At 42.8% G+C, this 24549-nt stretch overlaps 1 protein-coding gene across 1 annotated transcript in view; it reads left to right on the top strand.

Annotated features, from left to right (window-relative positions):
• Positions 1-24549, top strand: part of syt7a (synaptotagmin VIIa) — a gene marked incomplete at both ends in the record, with an annotated part of 66319 nt that overhangs the window by 16250 nt on the left and 25520 nt on the right. Inside the window, 3 exons of the mRNA XM_083974516.1 lie at positions 12851-12954; positions 22085-22164; positions 23552-23686. Coding sequence (XP_083830642.1) covers positions 12851-12954; positions 22085-22164; positions 23552-23686 — 319 coding nt within the window. The remainder of the gene's footprint in view (positions 1-12850; positions 12955-22084; positions 22165-23551; positions 23687-24549) is intronic.

The raw sequence follows: 24549 nt of genomic DNA on the forward strand, positions 1-24549 counted from the left end.
CTCATCTCCACAACTGTCAGCCCACACAGGAATCCTGCAGAACAGCCTGGTGAATCACCCCGCATCCACAGGCGAGGCACAGCTGAGCCACGTTCTAACAATTACACAAATAGGCATGGACACATACCCACACATAACCCCCCCCTCCCCAACCCTACATTTCATCTATGCATCAATTAGCGTTTTGAAATGGTATAGCGCTAACCACTTTACACATTTCCATTAGATAACTGTCAGGGCATAGTATATAACCATTCCATTAACTTGTGAATAGCCACTGATTTTTAAATAGAAGTGGTGTGTTTAATCACAAAATGTCCACAAAGCACTTAAGTGCTTGATACAATATGTGTTTTTCTTTCTGATTTAATTGCATGCTATCACTTTCTACACTGTTTTTAATGCAGCATTTCCAGGGATAAACCTATTTTTTATGAAGACTCCACTGCCACTTTCACTGCTGTGAGGCTCTACTTAGGCACATGCTAATGTCAGTCAAGATAAAATGCCCACAGTGATGACGCTAAAACTCTGATTTGTAACAGGATTGTTTATCATGTGCACCTGCAGTTTAGTTTTTTTAGTTTTGTATTTCAGCATGCTAACATTTAATAATAATTAGCACAAACAACAGCTGTGTTTGATGGAAAATGTCATCATTTTTTAAGCTATTTGATCACAAAACAAAAATGTATTTTGCTCATTTGTACAATACCAAAGTTAGAGGCACACCATAGTTCACCATAGAGGGCAACATGAATATGCATCATGTCAGATTTCACCACAATCCACTCAATAGTTAGATAGATAGAGAGATACTGTATCAAAGCAAAGTGAGGGACTGACTGACAGCAGCATGGTGCTACTGTAGTAGTCTGCTAGCATGTAGCTAGAAAGTAATCTTAGCCCTCTTTACCAAACCCAGGCTTAACTAAACCAAGCTGAAGGAGAGTTGTTTTTTAAGGAGAGGAAGGAAACATGATCTGTTCAATACAACCAAATCAAATGGGATACTGATCTAACAGGAGCCTTTGTCTGGAGACCGTTCCTGGATAGCTTTGCATTCTCAAGAGCCCCTCGATTGGCTTAAAGGTCAGGTCGCATACAAATCACACAACCGCCCCGTTTGTCCTTTTAGTAATTTAACAGACCTCACAGAGACACGAGGCTGAGCGGCTGCCTCAACAGCATCCGTTATTCTTCGCCTACTCCATCTGGCCCATTACACATGAGACGAGAGTTATAACTCACTTGAAGAGTTAATAAATCAGCCACGTATCAGGTTAGTTCTGCCTCTTTGTTTTTCATTCCAGTCACTATGAATAATGCTCATAATGCCAGTTAGATTGTTTGTGACATCTTAGTTTGCTTGTGTGTCCAGGTCAGGCTACACCTGCGTACAGTAGTCTGAGCTCTCTCTCTCGAGTAAATTGAGAAAGTGATGGAAAACAACACAGCACTGCTTTCTACATTTAATCATATATTTGTAGTAGATACGCTGCATTGCTCATTATTACCCTTCCAAAGAGAAATCAAGGGTGGTTTCATGTACAGTAACAACTGAAATCTCTTCTCTTTCTCGCTCTTAATTCCTCTCCAGCCTGAACTCACACTCCCTCCATTATTTCCCCCCTCAGCAACGCCTGCAATAGTTAGCCAAATGACATCCTTGTCATGATGTTAGGGTGATAATGTCAAGTATGTGTGAGAGCTCTGTGTGTGTGTGTCACTCTGCTTAATGAAAGCAGTCAAGCCTGCCTTTTATTCTCCGCTGCTCCACCAGCCAGATGGGATACTTCATTGTATCAGCTGATGTGACAAACAGTGACATCCTGCACGATACTGCAGGTATTATGGCCACTCCCGAACTCCGAGTTGATATTGACTGCAACAACAGCCCCTTCGCGTGAGTGTCAAGCTCACATCACACACTGTTACTATTTATATACTTGTGAGTAAGAATTAAGACAAGCTATTACAGTATGGAGCAAGGCTAAAACGTCCTCAGGTGCTGTTGTAATCGAGTTAATGTGGAAGGAAAATTACAGGCTGCTCCCAGCAGAAGCCAAGGCCACGAGGACCGGTAGTTGTTGGAAAACTATATTTCCCATGAGCCCTTGACTGTATCCTGCTGCGAATGAGCAGCTGCACGGCATTGTCAATAAGTCTCAGTCTGCTGGGTACCACCCAGCTGTAAATTGTTGACAGTTCTACAAGCAAACACATCAATGGGCAGTCAAGCAACAGACAGCGGTGCTGAAGGCCCATTCAAGATGACCCCGCGCTTATGAAGAGCAAATTATATTTATATAGAGCTGTCGGCAAAAAGTAAAACTTCATTCTGGGGAACAGAGTGCATACTGTACTAAATTTTCTCATTAATTCTTAAATGCGTTCTTTGGAAGAAACCCACTTTTCACTCAGAGGAAGAAAATACATTGAATTGTGTGGTGGATGTTTAAGGATGTATTTCATTCTTTAATTTGTCCTTCCATTGACATTGGCTGATGCTAATGAGGGTTATTTTCTGTGGTGTCTGTCCAGCTGGAGTCTAAAAGCAGAGGGGTATTTAAATCTCCTCCAGACACAGAGCCCATGTAGTGTTGTCCCAGAGGCCCGCGCTCAGCCCACAGCAGTGAAGAGGACAGGATCATTTCGATCATAGTCCGACTTTACCGTTAATGCACAGCCGCTGACGAGAAAGGTCACCTGGGGAATGGGAGGTGGAGAGATGGGATTCTCCGTTCCACCCCGATGAGAGCAGAAGTCACTGAACAAATATAATGCCCTCTGTATCACAGTTATCCTGCTCTGCTGTGATAGTGCAAATTACGGCCGGGCAGCCTGTTGCACATAACAAAGGCAACATCACACCCATTTACTTCTTCCAAAGTAATCTTCCGCTGTCCCCCTCGCTTAGCTGACGTACACTTGTACATCCTCATCGCCCCTGCATCAGCACTTCCTGACACCAGTGGTGAGAAGGTTGTGGTCACAGGCGAGTAATCAGTCATCACACCAGCCGAGGGTACAAGTTAGTCATTGTGTGGCTTTGGCTCCAGGGAAAGTGTCGTGTCACTTACAGAAAGATAAAGACATTCGTAGGCAGACATAGAGACGCAGAGACAGACACACGGCTACCATCAGGTCACGTGAGTCCTATCTTTTAGTGGATTTTTTTTTTATGGAGTCTAAAGGGAGATGACTTTGGCTGGATCGTGGTGGAGTCAATATTGTAACCCCTGGCTAGAGGCTAGAGGGTTTGCAGTGTTCTGGGATTTTACGGCCAGGTCTGTCCAGACAGGTAATAAAGTGCTTTTTACAGGGAGTCTTTAATTTAATGAAGAGGGCAAAGGTAGAGGCCTCTAGGTAGACATGAATCTAAATGAATTAATTTATGACAAATGTCTGTTTTGTTTTTCCACATGAACTTTGCTCCACAGATGTGAGCCATTTTTCGGCGGTGAATAATCGTGTCAATGCCTTAAACTAAGCCCATTGTGCAGTTGCGTGGTCTTTGATGAGATTTTACATCAACCATAACAGAGATGCAGCGACTAGGCTGCTCACTGTCATTTGACTGTCATTCAGCTGTCATTCAATTAAAGTTGCACTTGTCCTGCCAATACTTTAATTACACCCTCAATAATTGTTTTCTCATTTCTAAAGGAGTGAGAATATTCAGGCTAATATTTTAATCTTACGAGGGACAGTGGAAGTTGTACATAGATACAAGCCCATACACACAAATACACGCACACAGACACACAAACACACATACCATGAATGCATGCAACTCTGCCCTGTATCCTTAGGCAAATACAATTGACTTTGACTTGGATTAGATTTTATAATGCCACCCACATAATACATCTGGAGCATCCGAGACCTCTTTGTCTTGGTTGATGTCACCAGCAGTGAGCTGATGATGTGGGCAGATGGGGACTGTAGGCCTGTATGCATATGCACAAGCTTCACAAATTGCTCCTCAATAGCATTACAGTTGAGTCCCTCTTCCCTCACTCCCACTCTGCTTTTTCCTGCACTGTTCTCTCTCCACTTTCTTGGTTTCCTCACATCCCTAAAGCGCATGTGTTCCCACTCATGTCACTGTGCTTAAGCTGTGTCAAGTGGAAGAATATGTGTGTATCAGTGTGTTTAGTGTTCGGGCACATGAGCACCCATGATATGTCCAAATTTAGAACGCCAGTAACTAAAACACAAGTTTCGAGGCAGATGGTGAAGGGGAAATGGCAATGAATAAGAAGTTAAAGTTAAGTGTAGAGGAGAAGCAGAAGGTTGCAGAAAGCGAGCGCTGAGGGGGAGTAGGAAGAGTCAGGAGAGCCAGATGAAACGTTCGGCTACGCACAAGACTATTGCCATTTCAGGCCTCGATGGAGATGACAGTTGGGAAAAGACAGAAAATGGAAGAAATGTGACCCGTGCAATCATACAGTAAGAAGGCAGGGCAGATCTGTCAGGCTTTGGATTTTCCAACATATTAAAGCGATTTGCATGTTTAAGGGCGGTGCCGTTTTTCTTTTAGCCTTCCTAAAAAACCAAAATAGTAAACGGCAGTTGTAACATGGCGTTTCCAAGGCAAATGAGGATATCATTAATGCACTATTTTGTGGTGAGTGATGACTCAGTATACACTGTCTGCTATTTAACATTGTGTTAAACCCATCCTGAAAGCTTCAACAATGAACATTGGTTGATTTTCATAGATTTCAGATGATGAAACATTGAAGAGACATCTTTTCATCCATGTTCTGGAGCTAATGGTGGCTTAACACCTCTTGACACAGCTGATAAAATCTGTCAGCAATCTGTCAGTTTTTGCGTTAGTCTGAATTGAATAACTCGCTGTTTTAAAGGTAACTCTTGAGAGGAATTCTGCACCATATAGGAACAGAAAAGGCACCGAAAAGGTAGTGAAGAAGGAGACCCCAGAGAAGAAGTTTTGTAAAACATTGTTTTATCGCAAGCCCTGACCCTGCTTACAGCAAATCAAGAAGGCTATATAGGCAATTTAATGTCCCTGAAGCTGGAATAATGTTAGTCATGGCTGATTTAGTTTACAGCTCACAAGCTCATTACTGAGATGCACACTAGTCTACCTCCAGAGTATCAACAGCCACTACATGGACTTAAGTCAATAAAGTCAAGGGCATCAGTGGGACCGTTGAGTAATAGGTTGTTTGTTACTGTGTGAAGCAGCTAGAAGATCCTAAAGCTCTGGGGCCAGTAAACAGAAGAAGCTCGTTCGGCTTGATCAGGTTTCTGGAATATATAACAGCCATTTGTCCCAGTGTGACACGCAGGAGGTGAAAGTGGGAAGAGCCGGCTGGTGATAGAAGAGGAGTGAGGTGAAATATGGAGAGGGTGTGGGGGTCACGCTGTCCCGAGGAAGATAGAGCAGAGAGGTACAAGTGTATGAGAAAATTAATCAAAGATTCATTCTTGTGAATATTTTACTGCCATCTTGACAGATCTGGAACAGTTCAGATTCCTACTGTAGATATGTAATTAGCTAGTAAACTGCACCAGTAACTGTGCACCACTAGAATAAAATCCAAGCAGGCAGATGAGTTAGCCTCTTTTAAAGCAGTGTTTGGGCATCATCCTGTGATATATGACTCTAATCCATTATTAATGTGGCTTTGATGTGAGGCAGGGGCACTTACAAATCGGAAAACAAGTTGGCCTGTTAGAGGGCGGGGGAGAGTGTCCTTGGTAAATGTATTGAGTCCTTCTTGTGGCTTTCATGAAAGTCATCCATTTCAATCCAACCAGTTAATTCAGTCTTTCTGAGGCAGAGCTGGGGAAGAAAATTATGGATGAGACACTGATAGATCATGTGATAGATGAAGACCATGCGTACAGCATAAAGTCCTTATGAAAGACATGAAGAGAAATAGATCCAACTAAAACGTTATCTTAGAATTAAATGTAGATAACATTCATTTACATCCCACTGAGGAGAACGTTATGTACTGTAGTTCAAAATGACGTACATTTCTGGAGACTAGGGCTTCACAATTTACAGTAAAGTACCGTATATGTTATGTTCAGCCAATAGGAAACTGAATGAGGGGATCAGACTCTGAGAAAATGATAAAAATAAAAAAGATTTAAATTCAAACTGAGCTAATGCTCTTTTAACTATCCTAAAATGCTAAATATACAGTAGTCACACACATTCACTATTCATATTGCAGTATGTCATTCAGTATTATACAGTCATATACTGACAACACAGAGGCTAAGCTACTGTATTCATTGAGCATCTTAATGTGAACAGTCTGCTCGTTGCTATTTCTGTCTTTATTACATTTGTTGCTGTTGCATAAAAATTTGTATGCCAGAGATTATGTAAGAAAAATTTGGAAAATGTAATATTGTTTTTTTGTTTGTTTGTTTTTTAGTTCTTTTTTAGGTTTTTTTTTTTTTTTTTTTTTTTTTTTACAAAAGAACATTAGTGCTCTATTTTAAGTTTTATGCTATATTTACATTGGTTGTACGGCAAGATCAGGAAAATTGATTTTGTTCCTAACCATTATCACAGCCTCAGCTCACTTACAACTCAAGTGTCCAGATTTTATAATTAATTCGCGCATTCTGTGTCGGAGGTGCTAATAAGGCGATGGTGCCATAATAGGTGACACCAGGCATGTGTCACATGACGTTTTGCTGGTCCGGCTCCAGCCCGGCTTGTCACTGGGCTGAGATGGATCCTATCCCTCATGTGAGAGCAGACAGAACGTGGGTGGCAGTCCTCTTACTCTTGCTGTGCAACAGCCTCTGTGACAGCGCAGCAGTGCTGCAGCTGAGCCACAGGGAGCATATAGGGACAGAGAACCAGCAAAACGTCCCTCTACCCTACAGGGGATGCAAGAGACACTCACTCTCACCACAGGTGCACTACACCTGTCAAAATGTCTCTGGTTGCTCTACACATCCCTGTGATTTGCAGCACATGGGGCTCTATGTGTCCACTGTGGCCTGTCCAAGTGGTTAAAGGACCATTACACAATTTTAATTCCCCCCATGGGCCATGCTTTTGCTTTTGATGATAGCTGGCAACTTTCATGAGATATATAATTCATCACTGAGCATTACATTTTCTGCATTGTTTGTATTGATTATTGTTGCATATTTATTTGAACTGTTTATAAATAAACACAACACACCAAGAATTGAATGATCTTGTCAAACATTAGGTCAAATTAAATAAGTTGTCACAAAATAGAACCTGGGGACAAAATACTAGAGTTATTTAAAAAAAAACTGAAACTTCATGTCTGAAGTGTGTGGATAAGTGAGGATATTATAGGATGCACGTTATGGTGCTGCAAACTAAACAAAGAAATGAGGCTGAGGAGGATGTATCAGGCCAGGCTGAGAGAGAGAGAGTGAGACCACCAGAGGGCCTGTCCCTTTCTCCTCTGGAAGCCCGGCCCACCTACCAGGCAGCAGGGACGTGAGGAGACGACCCTTCCAGCTCCAGCACCACCTACAGTAACTTCCAGCATCAGAGAAAGAAGCGCAGCAAAACAAGCTGGCAGAGTGGCAAGGGTCGTCATATAACCGATTAGCAAATTATCTGTTGTGATTGTGAAGCATCGTATTTTTATGTTGCTCTAAATAATGGATTTTCTGGATGCCAGAAAATCTATCAGGAAACTTTGTTAATCTGTTACCAGCTGTAACAATGTGTGGCTGCATGGGAATGTTTTCACCTTGTGAGTCTGTGTGTATGTGCCATCACATATGGTCTTAGATACTCCTACTGTGGCAGGTGGTTTTGTCATGTGTTTGTGTGTCTGTCTGAGGACAAATTATGTCACAACCGTACGATAAGATAAGGTAAGATACTGTCACAGTGTGTAGCTGACATTATAATGAAGAGTGGTTGGGTCAGAGCATCAGTATGTTGACAGTTGTTGTCTCTAGTAGCTATCATGAAGACCACTGCCCACCCACCAAGTGGTACCTCAGGAGGGCTTCAAAATGATGTCTGTGTGAAGGAGAAAACTGTCAATCATCCGTCCTACTACAAATGATGTTCTGTCTCAAGGAAATACCTGTTGAACTTGGCCAGGCTGGCCGGCTGTACAACAACGCTGACAGGGCTGAAACATGCCAAAACAACACTGATACAACCCACCACAGAGCTCACTGTGTTAAGTCACCTCATCAGTTTATTTCACAATGACATTATTAACCTGGAACCGTAGTAAATATTCATTTTATCCACATCTCCTCTCTTGAATCAATTTTACGCTCTTTCCACACAAAGTACTTTGTGTGACTGAGCAAAAGAGAAAATATTTAGTTTTGACGGCTCTCATATGCATGTGCTGTTTACTACCACTCTGTCTTTTGTCTGGAGAAATAACTGTTAAACAAAAGCAATAAAGTGCAGCTCAGAATCGAGCCGGGAGCTAGACAAGACAGTAGCTAGAATTTGAAATACTCAATATTGCAATTTAACTGGAGGTAAGTAACATTTTGCTGTTGCACGTAGATTCTGCCTCTGAGGGCGGCGGACTGTAAAGACGTCTGAGTGACATCTGAGGATTACCCTGGCTATAAAGAGGGCAAAACCCAGACTGCCGTACACGGAAGGGGCACTTTGAAGTGGCGATTAGGCTACGAGCTTTGCACCCAGAGCTTCTGAGGCTCTGCCCTCTCCACCTCAGTCAAAGCATAAAGATGCGGTGTGGCAGCTTTGCTGACTGGACACTGCTCCAGTTCCGCCTGTCCAATTAGCAATTTCTTCTACCCCTGAGGACTGGTCCCTTTCTGCTTGGCTTAGCTCACTGCATGTGGGCCAGATCACCTACATGTTCTGTGCCACTCTGTGTAGCCACAGAAATGCTCGTTGCCCTCGGTGCTGCTATGTGCCGAGAGCACTTCATCCTTAAGGCTCTGCACTTTGATATATTCTGCAGGTTCTGTCTTTGCCACATTCCTTAAGTGTCCATATTTAACCTTCTGCACGGCTTGCTGTCTGTTGTCCTCCTCACTCAAAGATCATTTCAAACTCATTTGGACTATCATTGTCCCTGCTCGCTCCTGTGCTCCCAGAGACATTTATTTCCTCTCACAAATCAAAGAAATTGCCACAGAAATCTAAAACAAACAAGCGACTTTTAAGTTCAAGAGAGCTCTGACTTCTAAAGGCTTCTGATCCGAGGTTCAATGGCTCCCTCAGTTTGCTTGTCAGTTTTACTAAATGGTGCAAATTTTACAAGTGATTCATCGCCCTCCATTTGGAGGTATTTTTCATTCCTTACTTAGTTAATATATAGTTATGATTACATTATATTGTTAAATGCTAAATCAGCTGTTCTTGTGAAGTCGTCCTTGTTCCAGGTGTAGCGCACAAACTCCTTTTTATCTTTCTCCTTACCAGTGAATCACCTGCTGGAGTATTTCAAGCCATGCGTTTTGTTTTGTTCAAGGGGAAAGATAAATTGAATTTCCTGAGTGCTGTGACAGCTGTATGTAGTGCACGCTTCTTATACACTAATGATGCCGCTTCTTCTCTTCTTCTTCTTCTGCATAGTGCTGAAGATTTGCATATCTCCCTAATACCTCAACACTGTGTTTTCTCCCTGCCTTTTATTCCCCCACGCTGCCTGCTCAAGGAGCTTCTCTGTAGTTTCTAAAGAGGAAGTTACATCCCATGAAGTGGGGAGCAGAATCCAGCTGCCCATTACCGAGTGCAATAACGTGCCCTCTTCAGACGCTGCGTTTTATTTGGAGGCTTTTTAATCCCACAGCTCTCTTGATTGACACAGATCATAAACCATACCACTCTCCAGCCCACCCTCTTGACCTTCAGAGAGAGCGGGGGTTGGGAGGGGGGTGGAGGGGTGGGGTGGGGTTATAGGATGCGGCCCTATATCAGCTGCCGCTGCCTTTCACAGATCTACCTGACTCTCCAAGCCCTTCAAAAAATCTGAACATCCATCACTGGAGGCACTTAGAGTGGACTCCAGCTGGAGACTAGCTCTCCTTATTTAAGATCCATCGTTGAGGCTATAGCATCTAATGGACTCAACTTCATGGGCCTCTCTATGAATATACAGTGCAGTTGCAGAGTATATAGCCCGAGGTTATTTCTGAACATCTTTGAATAGAGATATTCATCATTCAGGAGCTGGATGTGTTTCACTGGCCCTCTCTTGCTCAGGAAGGTATGGATGTGTGTCTTTGCCATTAGCAGTCTCTTTGACTGTAGATAAATAATGGCGGTGACAAATGTAACAACTTGTAACAGCCACAGTGCTGATTATATCTAAACTTTTACAATCAGAACAAGATCAGTCAAGTAGGATTGATTCTTTTCCAATCTGGGGCAGCCGCTGTTGTCAGCAGATAAACTCACACAGTGTGGGATGTTTGTAGATGTTGAGGATTTTTTATCTTTTAGGTGGTAGGTGCATGAGCAGATTTCCATCCACCACAGTTCACCACCTGCTGCTGTTTGGTCGAAACACCACGCCACCTACATTGGAAGTTGTAGGATTCAAATTTGGTGAAGAGCGTCAGTCTTAAGTTTCTGATGCTCCCACCTCTCACTTCTCTTGTAGAAAGCAAAGAAAGGTTTAACAAAACACCGTAGCACATACAGGACAGGCTCAGCTTAATGTATGGCACCTCCCCATGTTTGCATGTATGTGAAGTGATAAACAGCCCTGCCAATGTATTCACACTGTTCCATTCATCCACAGGTGGCAGTATGTGCACAGAAACACAACGATACACCAGATGAGACAGGGAAGAGGATGGTAGTTAGAAATAAAACATAGATGCAAATGATACACGTTTTTTAAGTGAGCTTTTTTTTATGAGAAAGGAAAGGCAGTTCGCTTGACCCCAAGGACACACACACACACACACACACACACACACACACACACACACACACACACACACACACACACACACACACACACATATACACACACACACACATATACACACACACACACACACACACACACACACACACACACACACACACACACACACCCTGAACGTTTTACAGACATTTAATAGAAGAAAACTCCATATGACGTCTTTAATAATGTAAAATTACCAGGAGCATTAATGTACTTCTTGGTGCACTGTCAGTAACACAATTATCATATAACAGAATTGTCACTCATTCTGAGTAGATGTGATTAAAAAGAGGATTTTTTATCTCTTGCTTCAGGATCTAGTCCATTTCATTTGTTCCCATATGATTCATTTTTATGACTGAAACATAAAAAATTGTGAGTTGGAGAAAAATGAACAAGTCTATTTTTCATGTTTTTTCACTGAGGACTTGCTGCAAAGATTATTCACCTCCATCTCTTCCTGTTGCGTGTACAGTCTGCGTTGCCCACATATCTCCATCCATGGTCCAAGATTTTTCTTTTTTTCTTTGCCATTTGAATTTCTACAAAAATGCAGCACAAAATGCACAAAGCTAAATGGTTCCTTTTTGGTGCACTATAATTTTCTATCACTACAAGTCTAATCAGCATGTATGTGTCGTCAGATTTGCTGTCTGTTAGATTAGCTGTGCTGTGCCTCCTCTCTCTTTCATGACTCTAAGTGGCCTCAGGTGTCACTTCTAACCAGCCGTTGAGGCTGAAGGGAAGTCTGTGACAAGACGATGCTGGTCCCATTCTGATTTTCCATATGAAACAACTAACCTGCCACTCTTCCTCCTTTTAGAGCTTGTCTGTTCCCAGTGGACGTGGTGAGGTGGAGAATAAAGCACAGATATGATGGAGGAGTGAGATGAAAAGGCCAGTTGTGACAAGCAAAAGGAAAAGAGAAGCAGACAGCAATTGGGGAGAAGACAAACCCGGTTGCTGAAAGGAAAGCATGGCTGTTTGTCAGTGTTTGTCACTCAGCGGTGTGAAAACACATCCTGAGACCCATTTATCACTGTATATTTAGGAATCGGAATTGTTAGAAGGAGATCATGAAATTTGAATACATTAGCATCTTCCCCCGCTGTGCAAATATCAAAGCTCAACGAGGCTTTATATCGCTGTCCTCGAAAGAGAAGGCCACTCAGTTGTTTAAATGTGGAGAACTAACTAGACGCAGAGTGCTCATGAGGATAGATCCACTTACTGCCACTATCATAACCAGCACGTAAACACACTCAGGAGCACAGGTGCATGTGTGACTCCTCTCTCTCTCTCTCTCTCTCTCTCTCTCTCTCTCTCTCTCTGTCACACACACACACACACACACACACACACACACACACTGAGAGACACAAGCGAGCAGCAATAGATGATGTTTTTTTATGACTCTCTTCCAGAGCCACCTCTCTCACTGGGCATCTCCTGATACCCATTAATCATAAGCTCTCTTGTATTGTCAGCTCTGCCTCTCCCCCCAACCCCACCACACCTCCACCCCTCTCCCTCCCTCCCTTCACTTTCAGCCTGTCACTTAACAAGCTGTGACACTATGACAGTGATGTGTGTGCGAGTGAGTGATGCCTGGCTGCAGCCCTTATTGGAAAGGTATTGAAATGCTCCAGCACGAAGCGGGTTGTGGTGGGATTGTGGCTCCTGATGACACAATGTAAAAATGGCAGTTTTTTTTTTTTTGCCTGACTGTTCAATTAAACAGAGAAGGAGGTGCACCAGCTTTGTTTATGGGGTGCGCCGTCTGAAAACTTGATTTACTTACTGTGGTATACAATCAGCTCTATGTTTTCAATGTAGAAAATCTATCCCCTGTATGCACCAAAAAAAAGCAACACTTATATTATGTCTCTTTCTGCCTTCCCTCTTTCTGTATATGTGTGTGTTTGTGTGCACAGGCTCAGTGTCCCTCAGTGTGTTCCTGGTCTCCCTCGCAGTGACAGTGTGTGCTGTTTGGCTGGTGGCTCTTTGTGGCGTCTGTGGTTGGTGTCAACGCAAGCTGGTGAGTTTTGCACACACATACACACACAAACACGCACATACACATCCTTAATGTGGTTCCCACGCATGTGTTGCCATCTTAACATGCTTTAATAATCAGGGAGCATTAATAAACATTGTCGGCTTAATAAACATTGTCTGCTGTGAATTTACTAGAAGAGGACACTTTACTGCTCTGGAGAACAAATATTATGAACAACTGTGCAAATATTATGTGCAGTCTTGCTGAAGTAAGAATTTTTGTATTTCAATACACGTCATAATGAAGACATAGTAAGAGTTGTGGAGGACAAATTCTGATCTTTTATATCTTTAAAAGTACCAATCTAGCAGATGAAAATACTTGTACACTCAAAACCTATTATACTGTGTAAACGGAAAAAAAAATACTTCAAGTATCAAAAGCGAGAAAGTATCATAAGAGAAGTCTGAGGTGTTGTCAGATGATAAATGGAACGGGATAGAAGAAAAAGAAAATTCTTCTCTGCAAATCTGTTTTCATTTTTTTCACTTTGACCTCAATTTTAGGTTTCTTGTGGAAAGGTTTGACAGTTTTACCTCTTTTGGTTTCAAACATTTATTTATAAGAAACTTTAAACGAGTAGGAGCCAGAACCAAACGCTGTTGTCTTGTGGTGGGACACAGCAGGGTTTGGAGGCTACAGTAGTTGTGTAAACTGTAATAACATATAACTTTCAGTATGATGTATTTTTAATATATAATCTTACTCTTGATAATAACTAGCTCTTGTATTTCTTAATATAGTTAACAGTATCTGTTATGAATCAATGAGCAAAAGCTTCACACGATGGAAATACACACGTCAAGTAGAAGCTGCACTGGACTGATTGTATTTGTTTACCCTGCTCTACCACTCGCATATTACTGTACAGAGGCCACGCTTAAATCGGTGTCACATGACTGCAACAGTCCAGACTCAAACTAATTAACTCTCAGACATTAGCAGCTACAACATTAGTAAACTGTGCTGATACAGCATCAGTACCAGGCCACTCATGGAGAAGAAACAGAACACAGATCAAGCAGGCTGACCTATGATAGAGGGCATGTCATTGTGATTATGTGGTATGAAATGTGATTGATTAAAGGGAGGCAACTAGTCATTAGGCAGACAGTGCTGTACAGCTAAGTGCCACTTTACTTGACTGATTTTTTTTAGATTTGCATGCCTTTAACTTTAATTGATTTCTGATTCATCCTGTGCTTGCACAACCCAGGAACACCTATTTCAACTTTAATGTTGGCCTGAACTCTTGCTTGTTTCAGCACATGATTGCACTGCTGTGAAACTTATTGGTCCACAGATGGCAGGATTAGGTGTTGCAGCAGGCTCTGCACACCACGCGCCTCGCTACATAGTGTAATTGGCATTGCTATTGAATCACCAGTGAGGTGGCTGTAGCTAGATTACTCGTTGATGCCATTATGATGTATATGAACCGGGAGAGAGAAATGGTCTGTGTTGAAATGAACGTGCTACGACACAGTCTTTCTATTGTTTGCTTCACTGGAACATCGTGTTATATTTGATATTCCACTTTGAAGTAAATGGAGCAGTGAATGACTCCTAGTTTCCTGCTGTGGATGGAGGTAGTTCTGCTGCAGCACCTTCGAAAGTCCCCGAGGTCCCCTCCGGAGCACTGCTGTAAATGGATCTTATTTCTATCCTGTGACAGTGCCTTGCAGCAGCCACAGAGCAGCAGTGGGCCGGGGTAGGGTGACGATCTATTGGCCTTATGACCCTGTGAAGGCCACTATCAACCACATCCTTATACACAAGATGATGTGCTTCTCTCTCAGTGGGGATACTATTTGTGCACAGGGCATCTTGCCCTAAGCCCTTATCTGGTGTGTGTGTTTGTGTGCATGTGTGTTTGTGTGTGGTGCTGGCAGTGGGTAGGCACCTTCGAGTGGCACAAAGATGTTAATTAAGGCCTATGTAGTCCTGGGCCACTTTGGAGAAAATGTCATCTGCCCACTGCTGTGAAACCACATCAAACAGGCTGCTTAATGTACAAAATAATAAAGTGTGACTGAGATAAATGCCTGTCATTTCCATGATGATAAATGTGTTATTGATGGCACACTTTGCTATGACAAAGCACAAATACTACTGATCTTGTTAAAATATGATTTTCTGCCATTAATGTCATCATCCAGAGACCATCGAGACCTGTTATTTTCTAAAAGCCATGAAGGCTCAGCAGCTATACAATCTATAAAAAAACCGTACTGTTACAGATGCTCCCTCACTTCCCTTGATCTCTTTATCTCTTTTATTTTCCATGGTCGCACCATATTCCCTGAGCACATGATTAGAACATATATAGAGAGCGATTTGCATAAACACGGTTACTTTGAACAGAGCCACCTCATTATAGATACGCACTGTATCTCGTATAGTGTAATGCAGGCTGATTCCCTATGCACAAAGAACAAAAAAGCTCAGTACTTATGGCACATTTAGCATAAAGTTATGACAGACCCTCAGTCTAAAACTTTCATTTTTGATATTTCTGAGTGTGATCTTTGACAGTGTCAGCTTTCATAAGAGCAAATTTTTCCTAGAGGCTTCACGTGTCAGTGGGGAGTGGGCCCATGCCAGTTTTGGTTATGATTCATAGGTTAATAGACAAGACATTTTGGGTGAGTGTTGCTCTCGGTGTTTTAGCTTTGGCAACCAGTGCAATGGGCTTTATTTTAAAAGTCCTCATGTGTAGTCATCCCGAAGCCTTCCTCCTGCTTGGCTTTCTGTTATCTAAGCCCCCTGGAAGTACTGTGCATTGAATGCTATCGTTTCCTTCTGTTGGCCTGCCAGTCTGTTTTTAGAATAAGTGCTAAACTAATGTCATCATCATCATAATTTTTATTGGCAAGTTTTTTTTCCCACTAAGGTTTTAAAGCAATTATATTTGCGTATTTACTGGTTTATGGTCTTGTTGTCTTTCTCCAGAGATTGAAGAACAACAAAGAAAAAAACACAAATTATAATACCGTGGGTCACATGGTTATTAAGCTCCCATGTTGGGGGGCTGATGATTGTCAGCAGGGGCTCATGTTGTAGGTGTTGGGTGGGATTTTCAGATATCAGAGGTGGTGCAGCTAACATCTGTTTGAGCAGCAGTGGCTGTTTGGCATTCAGAAACCCTCCGCCCCGCTCCTGTGAGCCCTGTGCTGTTTGATCCGTGACATAGTTGTGTTGGAGTTGAGATTGGACCTGACCAGATTCACAGCCTGATTCAATCCCTGTTGGGCTTGTATCAACAACCTTCAGTATTTTGGTCACACTAACTGGGAGTTAGGAGCTCACGGTTGTTAGGAAGATGATAGTAATTACGCCAATCAGAGGAGAGACAAGATGTGTAAATGAATAATTATAAAATTTCAAAGGAGAATTGTCACAGTCTCTGGCAATGTTATAATAACAGCACATTATGAGGATTTGAAGTCTTGACCTGTCACATTTGAAGTAGCTAGTGTTGGCTGCGTTCCTGGTGATATGTAAATTTTTATGTATTTGCAATTACATGCCTCTTGATGTCAGCGTTTACTACAGAAGAACACAGGTATAAAAAATGATGTTTTTTTTTTTGCAAATGCCAAAACCGAACGATCACTTGGTGATTTAACAGCGGACAACCATTTTAATAGCGCACTCCTCTCTAATTATGGTGTGATGTGGATAATATTGAGCAAGCATGTAGACTCTTGCTGCCTGCTAATTCACAGCAAACAAACACAGCTGGGTGTTGGAAGGCAGTGCACTGCCAACTGAGACAGAGAGAGTGGTAGTTTCACTCTGTCTCCTCTCATGTCTGGATTTTTTCAAGAAAACCCTCAGCGTCACCCTGGGCAGTCCAACACCAAAGTCTTCTCACTCATCTGCCGTGGTGTGGTCTCAGTGGGCCTGCTTCCCATTTTAATACATCAATTGCCACACCTGTGCACGCTAACCAAAGTGCTGCTAAAAACGTCAAGTAGACACATGAATTGTAGGGTTAATGTATGTTCATAACACCTTTGAAATAGAACATCTGAATACTTTGCAGAATCCGGCATATTTCAATGTAGCGTCTGTGTAAAGCTTTCACTATAAGGTTTTGTAACATTCCTGAAACCCATTCTTGTGTCTTCATTATACCCTGGGCATAAGACACAGCTGAAATATCTTACTTCTCCAAACGAAAGGACAAAATCCATTGTTTGTTCCCCGTGATGATGCTTCTGTTGGCAGGACACTATAATCTGTCTGTGCCTCCCAAAATCGCAACAAACCGCTGTTGAAAAATCAATCAGATTCATGAGGATGACTATCTGGTTAAGTTTGGGCACAAAAAGGATTTGGTCATAGTAGATGTAATTAGTTGAGACTAGGGAGGCATCGTGGTGCGAGTTCAAATGACTACTTTGCTAAGCTTATGGGAGCTTCGTTGTAGCCATGGTAACAATAATAACCAAGCCGCTAAGGTTAGGGAATAACTGTGACCGTGCAAATTGAAATAGCACAGTGATAGCACATCAGCTAGTGACTGTAATAAAGCCGGTGGTACAGCCTGTAATCTATTTCATGTTTTTGAACTTCTCCATAATTTTGGTTCATGCAGGCTAAATACAACTTGCAGATTTGACTCTCTGCATAATTAAGCAATACATCACCACAGCTCATACCACCGCTAAAGGGCGTTGTTCGGCCCGACGTGAAACAGACGAGTGATGTAGGCTATTGTTTTTATAAAACGGTTACCAATAATGAAAATATGAAATAAGAATACACAAAGAATCTGAAGTTAGTTGTGTTTAGGATATTTGAAATAAAATAATTGCACCGTGGGGACAACATGAACTAGCGACTGCTAGCCGCTGCCACAAATTGAGCCAGCCCCTGCTGTCGCCTGCTTGTTCCTGCATTCTTGTGACTGCAGGCTATATAATAGCTACCTGCAGGACACGACAGGAAAGACTTCCTCCAGGGGCATACAGAAGTTGCACTATAGCTTTAACATAAATCGTGTCCAGTCACAATGTATATTAATGCCAAGGCCTTCCCTGAATTGCTGGTAGTTTCTTTTGCTTTTGCTTTATAATGAGTTGTGACTTCAGCCTGGTTCCAGACAAGAGTCATTGATTTGTTGAGTAAGTCTGATGTTGGTAGCGTTTTCTCCCTGTTGGAGAAATAACTGACCACTCTTGAACTGATCTTTTCAGAGCACTGATGCAGTAATGTTACATAATCGCTTGGTCTAACTTTACTGAGACAGCTAGAGATTTACGTAATTGCATCAGTAATACTCATAAACAGAATAATGAAACTCATACACAGCTGAGCGGCTTAGATATTTTTTAGAAAGTGAAGATGTTGGTCAAAATGTTGATTTGGTCCATGTGTGACCGATGTTGTTCTGTGACTTGCCCTGAGCGGGTTTCGAGCCTGGGTCTCCTGCACCGCGGGCAACGATGCTAACCGTTTCGCCAAGAGGCCATTGGTGCCATGACCCGGATGCCCTGGGTGGAGTGAGTTTAGGGGGGTGAGTAACGGAGGTCCGCGGGTATAGTCATAGTCACGAGGTACCAGTAAGGACAAGTGACAGCGTGTGGCGGTTAGATGTACTGAAGTTAAACTCACTCACCCATAAAAAAAGAAGAAGACATGCTAACCCACTTGCTAAGTGGCCATTGGCCTCTTGGCAAAACAGTTAGCATCGTCGCCTGCGGTGCAGGAGACCCGAGTTTGAAACCCGCTCAGGGCAGGTCACAGAACAACATCAATCACACATGTTAAAAGTTTATGGTTAGAATGTAAAATTTGTGCATAAAAACAAGCTCTAGTTCTTTATTTCCTCTGTTTGCTCAGTTTCAAACGAAGGTACTGAGCTGATTTTCCATATTGTTTCCTGCTTCATGTCCACAGTGCTGGTGAGCTTTGTTACATTCATCACTATGGATTTCTGCAGCCTCCACACCTCCCTTGAAGATAGAAGCAAAGTGTTTGTTATCCACTCTTGTGAATGAGCTGGAAGAAAGGTGTGGAGGAGATGGCTTTGTAGCTGTGTGTGTGTGTGTGGAGATGATGATTGAGGGACTCAGTGCCCATTGCAGAGTCTATACGTCCCTCCTTGTTTTCACATCCAGTCCACTTGGGACTTCCTGCCACTCATTGTTTCTCTCAGTTCACTTTTCACACCTGTCTCTCCCTCCGATCACTTCATCTCACATGCCACCCTGCTCTGTCCTTGTTTTTCTCGCTGTTTTTTTTTTCTTCTTCTAAATTTGATTTCTATTTTCAGTTCCCACCCCTCTTTCTGTACTGGACTCTCACTCATCCGCCATGTCTTTCCCACCTTCCTGAAAATTTTACGAAAGCATTGAATCATGCATGAGTTTCCTTTGATAGCTCGTCCTCATCTGACAGAAATTCAGTCGGTGTTTTCACGTCAGAGATTGTCATGCAAGAATACAGAATGCATTTAGGTGCTAATTGTATAATGATATCTTTTTTTGAACGGGAGGGCGGTCTACCTCTTGGGCATGCAGATGTTTTATCGCTGTGATGGTGGATTGTTTGCGTTACTCCGTTTTCAAGATGGTGTATGAAATTATGCGGCGCTGTTTCATGTATTCAGCCAGCGTGTTAAGCCAATGATAACAGCTATCATGCGCCTAAAGCAGACTATAAAAATACAGGCCATAAAAGATCATGAATGCTCTTGATAATGTGTCGGCTGAGAACACACTGACATGTTGTGGTGTGTTCAGTTTATGGACTCGGTGCATCCAGGGGCTTTGATGGTTTGTAGAGAGACTGTTTATCTAGAAGTCAGTGTGTAAATTACAAACAAACCTCTTGTATGCAGCTGTTTAACTAGTCGTTCCTGTCGGATCTATGTTTATTCATTTGTTGACCTTTCTATTTCAGGTTACTTCTGATTATACAATAGATGAGTGGCTTTTGTTTCCTTGTGTGTGATGGATATCGTTTTAGCTCAGGAGCGTCAGGATGGGCTTTATCATTTTTGCCCAGCAGTGTTATTGTCAACTCTGGCTTTGCAACAGGGCCAGCAATATCCACACAGCCACAATACAATGCACTGTAGTTTGAAATTATATCTGCGTTATCAGGACCTCATGGAGTCTACAGCAGTCTGCCTGTCAGGTTTTGAAGCTCAACATATATATATATATAGGCTGTGGCGTGATTTGCATTTCCATACGCTGCTGCTATTTATGAACACTGCATGCATCATAGATCTGAGTCAGTTCAGTGTCTGTCAGAGACTCATACATAACCTCTGGCTGATTGCCTCTCTGTATTTTTAGTTTAGTGCTTGGATCAATGGGTTTATGTTTACACAAACAGGTTGGAGTATGGGCACTTCTTTAATGCTGCATTGGCATACACCATACATCCACACAGATTACACCCTGTGTCAAAAAGCTTTTTACAAGCATCATTTTCAGAATGATTGCTCTTGGTCTCTGCTTTGTTTGTGCTGCTGCAGGTCAACGCAGCACCAAAGGTTTTCTCCCAAATTACAAATTACTATCAGTGACATTAAAATAACTCCCACATTATGTAGCTCAAGCTAGTCAATGAGCTGTTACTTTTTAGGTTCGGAATAAGAAAATAGCTTGTCATAATCATACATTATCTTCCCTTAATCAGGCTCCCAAGATCAGCTTTTTGTTTCCCGATGAACAAGGCCAGTTCTGTGTATTTCACATCTGCTCTAACAATTTATTTGAGCTGTGTTGTAGAACTGAATTATATGCAGCACTGCAATCTCTAAAGGCTTTTATGCAGTCGTCGTCGTGGTTCAGAAATGTCATGGCCTTGTCTGAATTACTTGGAATTATGAAGAAGTTTCCCTTTTGAATTATTTTTCTTTGCTTTATTTCATCTGTTTCATGTCGCAACCACGGCTGCTTCCAGACATTTGATTTTTAGTATCTCAATATTTAACCAGAGTTTAGTTGGCAGGATTAAATAAAGTTTGTTACCAATCTGCGGCTTCAATAATTAAAACCGAAGAAGAATGTGAGTGATATTGATGCAGCTGTTCAAGCCATTGTAGTAGTTACAGAAATAACATCGTCTTCAAATAACTACACGTACCATACAAGCCTGATGACACACATTCATGGGGAGCAGTCGGAGAAAGAAAGAGACACAAACTCATTTCTTCATGATCTATATTTGGAAATAAACAAACGTGAACCACCCAGCCTAATCTCAAAGCTACAGTATATGGGCAACAAATGGGCCAGAACCTGACACAAATCTGACGAGAGCTGCAGTGTGGTTTGGTCAAACTCTTCATGGCCTCTGACTCTGAGGGATGTTGTCCATTTTGTACATTGTCCAACCTGCAATCTCCAGTGTGGCTGAGTCAACCACACGCCAACCCACCACAGGAAATTGCCCCTCGGCTGATTTAAGGTCCACTTGTCCAAGCCAAGCCGTGGTGCCAACTCAGTGTGTTTTCCTCCCACTCATTTTTCTGGAGCAGGAGAATCCTTACCTGTCCCCGATGCGTATCAGACTATCACTTTCAGGGAAGCATGGTATTTTGGGGGGGGAGGGGCAGGGCAGATTTAGACTGATCCTTTCCTCTTCCACTTGTGGCAAAGTGTCAATAGAGATTACCTGCATTGTGACACATGTGAAACACCTTTAACTGTAATGAGCTTTTCCAGTAGAATGCGCCCAGAAGACCTCACGTCTCCGAGCCTTTACAGTAAATTGCCATTATTTCCATGGTTACAGCAGGTCGTGCTCTAGCTATTTGAAATCAGGCTGGTGCAGGACTTTCTAGAGGCTTCTCTCCGGCACCCAGCGGATTACCTTAAAGAGGCAATTGCCATGTAAATTTCAGGGTGGTGCGAGTGATAATCATAGTCAGAAATGGCTCTCCACTGCAGATTTGATTTGACTTTGATGAGTGTAATCAGGAGACCATCAGGTAAAGGACCGATGGCACAGTGTTCCTGAGATAATGGGAGAGGCATTTACACTTGAAATTAGTATAGCAAAAACACGGCTTCAAAGGGCAAATCTAAGCTAACCTTTTGTTTCTCTTCCTTCTTTGTCGTCCCCTCCCTCTGCTCGGCTCAAGGGGAAGAGGAATAAACCAGGAGTGGAAACAGCAGACACTCCAGACTCGGCACGTGGGCGAGGGGAGAAGAAAGCCATCAAGTAAGTGGCTTGTAGCTGGTTGGGGTAGAATAATCTGGTCATAATGAACTCCGTTTGGTTCAGCTTTGAGTCCCTCGATGTACACTACACAAACAAGGCAGAAAATCAGCCCTGTGTTTTTTTTTTTTCTTGAGGCGCACAATCTCTACAAGAGCATGTTCAGCCAGACATTAAATGAAAGGTTAGTGATTTAATCAGTATAGATTAAATCTGCATTATCTTACCTGTGAAGCTTTTGGCTGGACTGGTCTACTCCTGCACTTATCTTATTGGTTGTAAGATAGGTCTCCTTTAAGTGCAGGCCTTAAAGGAACGCCTCTGCACTGCTTAAAACGGTGCAGGTTTTAAGTAAACGGAGGGGGTGCCGGTGTCGGTGCTGGAGCATAAATGTTTGGGAGGATTTCAATCTAACATTTTTTACAGGGCTCAAACTAAGATTAAGGTATTGTCTGTTCTTGATGAAGCGAGACCATAGGTCAGCAGCACCAGAAAATGTCAGCTTTGTAAACCTAAGTGCGCTTCTTTCGTCCTCAAAATGCTTCTATTAACCTGCTCATCACTACTTCTCTTCTATAGCCTGCTGTTGTCTCAGCTGCCTCTGAATGTCTGTGTTTTCTTTTTCATTTTCTGTGCGGACGGTTTGAAGCACTAAAGATGGGCTCTGTGAATGTATTCTGACTTGGGTTCTTCAGTTTCTTAATTTCCTGCATTTCCTTTCTCACTGCCTCTAGCAGCATCGATGTGCTCTGTTGGTCATTTCAGCTTCCAACTTCTTCTCTTCGCGCATTGCCTTTCTCTCCTGCTCTGTCCCCGTGCTCCGGCTCCGACCGCTGCTGTGTGACTTGTATGACATCAGTGATTCTGCTCACCTTTTCCTCCTCTACTTTGACTGTCTGCGATTTATCTCTCTGCCTTGTGTCTCATGCATTCATACGTTCGCTCTGCTCACGCCGAGGATTGGGGGCCAGACTTCTTAATGTTGACTCAAATGTGTTTCATCAGTGGTGAACAGAATGTAATCACATGCTGTATGTATTCATCAGATTATGACTTCCTCTTTTCTTGCTACCTATCTCTTTTTTCTATCTCTCTGCGTGTTTGCTGCAGCACATTTGCTTGTGAATACCTTTCCCCCCCCAGGCTGCCCCTTTTGTTATTTCTAAAATCGAACCACCACGGTGATTTGTCAACCCCAGGTAGAAATAGACATTAATCTGGGCCTGTTTTGTGTCAAACTCCTATTCGATGCAGTTGTAAGACCAACTCTCTCCCTCCAACCAAGCCCTCGCATCATCTCCGAAAGCAGGAGCGGCTGTTTCAAAGGTTGGTTGGTGCCGAGGCTGTCCATAGTTGTGTTGCTCTGACCTGTCTCTCTCTTTGGCCCCAGTGATCTAGACAGAGACTTTTGGAATAACAATGACAGCAGCACAGTGCAGCAGAGGTGGAGCTCCTATCCGCCCAAGGAGTTCGTACTAAACATTTCTCCCTATGCCCCATATGGAGATCCTCGCCTCACACTCAAGTGAGTCTTGGTCCAAGGTTGGTAAGAGACTTCCCCCTGAGCAGGGCTGTAACGAGGCAGGGGCAGTGCCGCTCTCCCCTTTCCCCCTTTTTCCTCTAGCTTCCCTCTCCTGCCTTCCTCTCCTCTCCCCTGCCCTCACCACCACTAGCCACTTATCAAATTCAACCATCAGATGTGGATATTATTATCTCCGACATCTAATTAAATTCACCTAGATTAACAATTTCCATTATTTGTACAGTCCTTAAGACGCGGTTTACTCATGTGTAACTGAGGATATTCAGCCGAAGGCGTTTTGAAAAAATCCCATTCCATAAATGTCATATTGTGGCAAAATATACACAAACTGCACATTTCAAGACTTATTATTGTTGTATAATGCGATTTCCATCAACAATAGTAATAACGACAACAATAACAACCCACCCAATGTTACCAGACTGGAGGGCATGAATGATTACTAATGATTACTCATAATCTGCCTGGGAAATGTGAGGGTTGGAAATATCACACACGCACATTAGAGCGTCCCTGCTACAGCCATTCAGCTATTACTGTGGTGGTAGAGCAGCGCAGCCCTGTAACCCCCTCACCCCCCCCCCCCCCCAGGATAATTTCTGCAGCTACTCCTCACATCCTGTCACCTTTTAATGAACACAAAGGCGCATGTTCGGATGCCCCCCTACTCCCTACAGCCCTGCCGGTCCCACTAACTCCTGACCTCTAACCTCTCACCTCTCTCCCATGGAGTGTAACCATGGAGACGGACAACCCTCGCATAGCCTTCCTCTCCAAAAGACATGTGCACACTTTAACCCACTTTCTCTGTCATGTGTGTGTGTGTGTCTTCCTGTCCTTTGCTT

Source organism: Trachurus trachurus (genome assembly GCF_905171665.1).
Source record: "Trachurus trachurus genome assembly, chromosome: 6".
Taxonomy (NCBI): domain Eukaryota; kingdom Metazoa; phylum Chordata; class Actinopteri; order Carangiformes; family Carangidae; genus Trachurus; species Trachurus trachurus.